The sequence below is a fragment of the Diaphorina citri genome, unplaced genomic scaffold (genome assembly GCF_000475195.1).
Source record: "Diaphorina citri unplaced genomic scaffold, Diaci psyllid genome assembly version 1.1 scaffold986, whole genome shotgun sequence".
NCBI lineage: Eukaryota > Metazoa > Arthropoda > Insecta > Hemiptera > Psyllidae > Diaphorina > Diaphorina citri.
Genome location: NW_007378417.1, coordinates 6,224 through 8,638, shown reverse-complemented (window position 1 = coordinate 8,638; position 2,415 = coordinate 6,224). Strand labels below are relative to the sequence as shown.

The window sequence follows — 2,415 nt, the reverse complement described above, 5'->3', positions numbered from 1 at the left end:
AGTGGTTTCTGTTGTTGTTTCTGGTGTTGTACATGGAGTAGTTTCTGTAGATGTACATGGAGTAGTGTTTGTTGTTTTTTCTGGTGTTGTTGTGCATGGAGTGGTTTCTGTTGTTGTTTCTGGTGTTGTACATGGAGTAGTTTCTGTAGATGTACATGGAGTAGTGTTTGTTGTTTTTTCTGGTGTTGTTGTGCATGGAGTGGTTTCTGTTGTTGTTTCTGGTGTTGTACATGGAGTAGTTTCTGTAGATGTACATGGAGTAGTGTTTGTTGTTTTTTCTGGTGTTGTTGTGCATGGAGTGGTTTCTGTTGTTGTTTCTGGTGTTGTACATGGAGTAGTGTCTGTTGTTTCTGGTGTTTTACATGAAGTGGTTTCTGTTGTTGTGCATGGTGTAGTGTCTGTTGTTGTTTCTGGTGTTGTTGTACATGGAGTGGTTTCTGGTGTTGTACATGGAGTGGTTTCTGTTGATGTACATGGAGTAGTGTCTGTTGTTGTTTCTGGTGTTCTTGTACATGGAGTAGTGTCTGTTGCTGTTTCTGGTGAACAATTAGTTGTTGGTATTGTTTCTGTAGAATTTACTGTAGTAGTGTGTGTACAGGGTGCTGTTTCTGTAGAAGTTATTGTGGTAGATATTTCATGATTATACATTTCTGTGAAAATAAGCTGTCGGAAATTATAAATAGGCGATGATATTGTTGTTACATGGAGTAGTGTCTGTTGTTGTTTCTGGTGTTGTCGTACATGGAGTGGTTTCTGTTGTTGTTTCTGGTGTTGTACATGGAGACGTTTCTGTTGATGTACATGGAGTAGTGTCTGTTGTTGTTTCTGGTGTTTTTGTACATGGAGTAGTGTCGGTTGTTGTTTCTGGTGTTGTCGTACATGGAGTGGTTTCTGTCGTTGTTTCTGGTGTTGTACACGGAGAGGTCTCTGTTGATGTACATGGAGTAGTGTCTGTTGTTATTTCTGGTGTTGTACATGGAGTAGTGTCTGTTGTTGTACATGGAGTGGTTTCTATTGTTGTTTCTGGTGTTGTACATGGAGTGGTTTCAGTAGGGTGTGTACAAGTAGTTTTTGGCGATGTTTCTGTAGAAGGTTCTGTAGTAGAGTGTGTACAAGTAGTTGTTGGTGATGTTTCTATGGAAGGTTCAGTAGTAGATGGTGTACAAGTAGTTGTCGCTGATGTTTCTGTGGAAGGTTCAATAGTAAAGTGTGAACAAGTAGTTATCGGCGATGTTTCCGTAGAAATTTCAGTATTATTGTGTGTATAAAGTAAGACTTCGGAAATTATAGATCGGAGATGGGAATTCGGTTGAAGAGACACAAGACGTTGACGTTTCTGTTCTTAATTCCGTGGAAGAGTGTGTACATGGAGTGGTTTCTGTTGATGTACATGGAGTGGTTTCAGTTGTTGTTTCTGGTGTTGTCGTACATGGAGTGGTTTCTGTTGTTGTTTCTGGAGTTCTTGTACATAAAGTTGTTTCTATTAATGTTTCTGGGGTTGTACATGGAGTAGTGTCTTTTGTTGTTTCTGGTGTTGTACATGTAGTGGTTTCTGTTGTTGTGCATGGTGTAGTGTCTGTTGTTGTTTCTGGTGTTGTTGTACATGGAGTGGTTTCTGTTGTTGTTTCTGGTGTTGTACATGGAGTGATTTCTGTTGTTGTGCATGGTGTAGTGTCTGTTGTTGTTTCTGGAGTTGTCGTACATGGAGTGGTTTCTGTTGTTATTTCTGGTGTTGTACATGGAGTAGTTTCTGTTGATGTACATGGGGTAGTGTCTGTTGTTTTTTCTGGTGTTGTTGTACATGTAGTGGTTTCTGTTGTTTTTTCTGGTGTTGTACATGGAGTTGTTTCTGTTGTTGTGCTTGGTGTAGTGTCTGTTGTAGTTTCTGGTGTTTTCGTACACGCAGTGGTTTCTGTTGTTGTTTCTGGTGTTGTACATGGAGTAGTTTCTGTAGATGTACATGGAGTAGTGTTTGTTGTTTTTTCTGGTGTTGTTGTGCATGGAGGTAGTAGAGTGTGTACAAGTAGTTGTTGGTAATGTTTCTGTAGTTGGTACAGTAGTAGAATTTGTACAAGTAGTTGTTGGTGATGTTTCTGTAGGAGGTACAGTAGTGGAGTGTGTACAAGTAGTTGTTGGCGATGTTTCTGTAGTTTGTTCAGTATTAGAGTGTGTACAAGTAGTTTTTAGCGATGTTTCCGTAGAAGTTTCAGTAGAAGAATGTGTACAAGTAGTTGTTGGTGGTGTTACTGTAGCTGGTACAGTAGTAGAGTTTGTACAAGTAGATGTTGGTGATAGTTCTGTAGGAGGTACAGTAGTAGAGTGTGTACAAGTAGTTGTTGATGTTTCTGTAGGAGGTACAATAGTTGAGTGTGTACAAGCAGTTGTTGGTGATGTTTCTGTAGGAGGTACAGTAGT

At 39.8% G+C, this 2,415-nt stretch overlaps 1 protein-coding gene across 1 annotated transcript in view; it reads left to right on the top strand.

The window, feature by feature from the left end:
• LOC108252911 overlaps positions 1–2,415 on the top strand; it is a 7,015-nt gene that overhangs the window by 2,759 nt on the left and 1,841 nt on the right. The window contains exon 3 of the mRNA XM_026826721.1: positions 2,006–2,405. Within this exon, the coding sequence (XP_026682522.1) occupies positions 2,006–2,405 (400 nt within the window). The remainder of the gene's footprint in view (positions 1–2,005; positions 2,406–2,415) is intronic.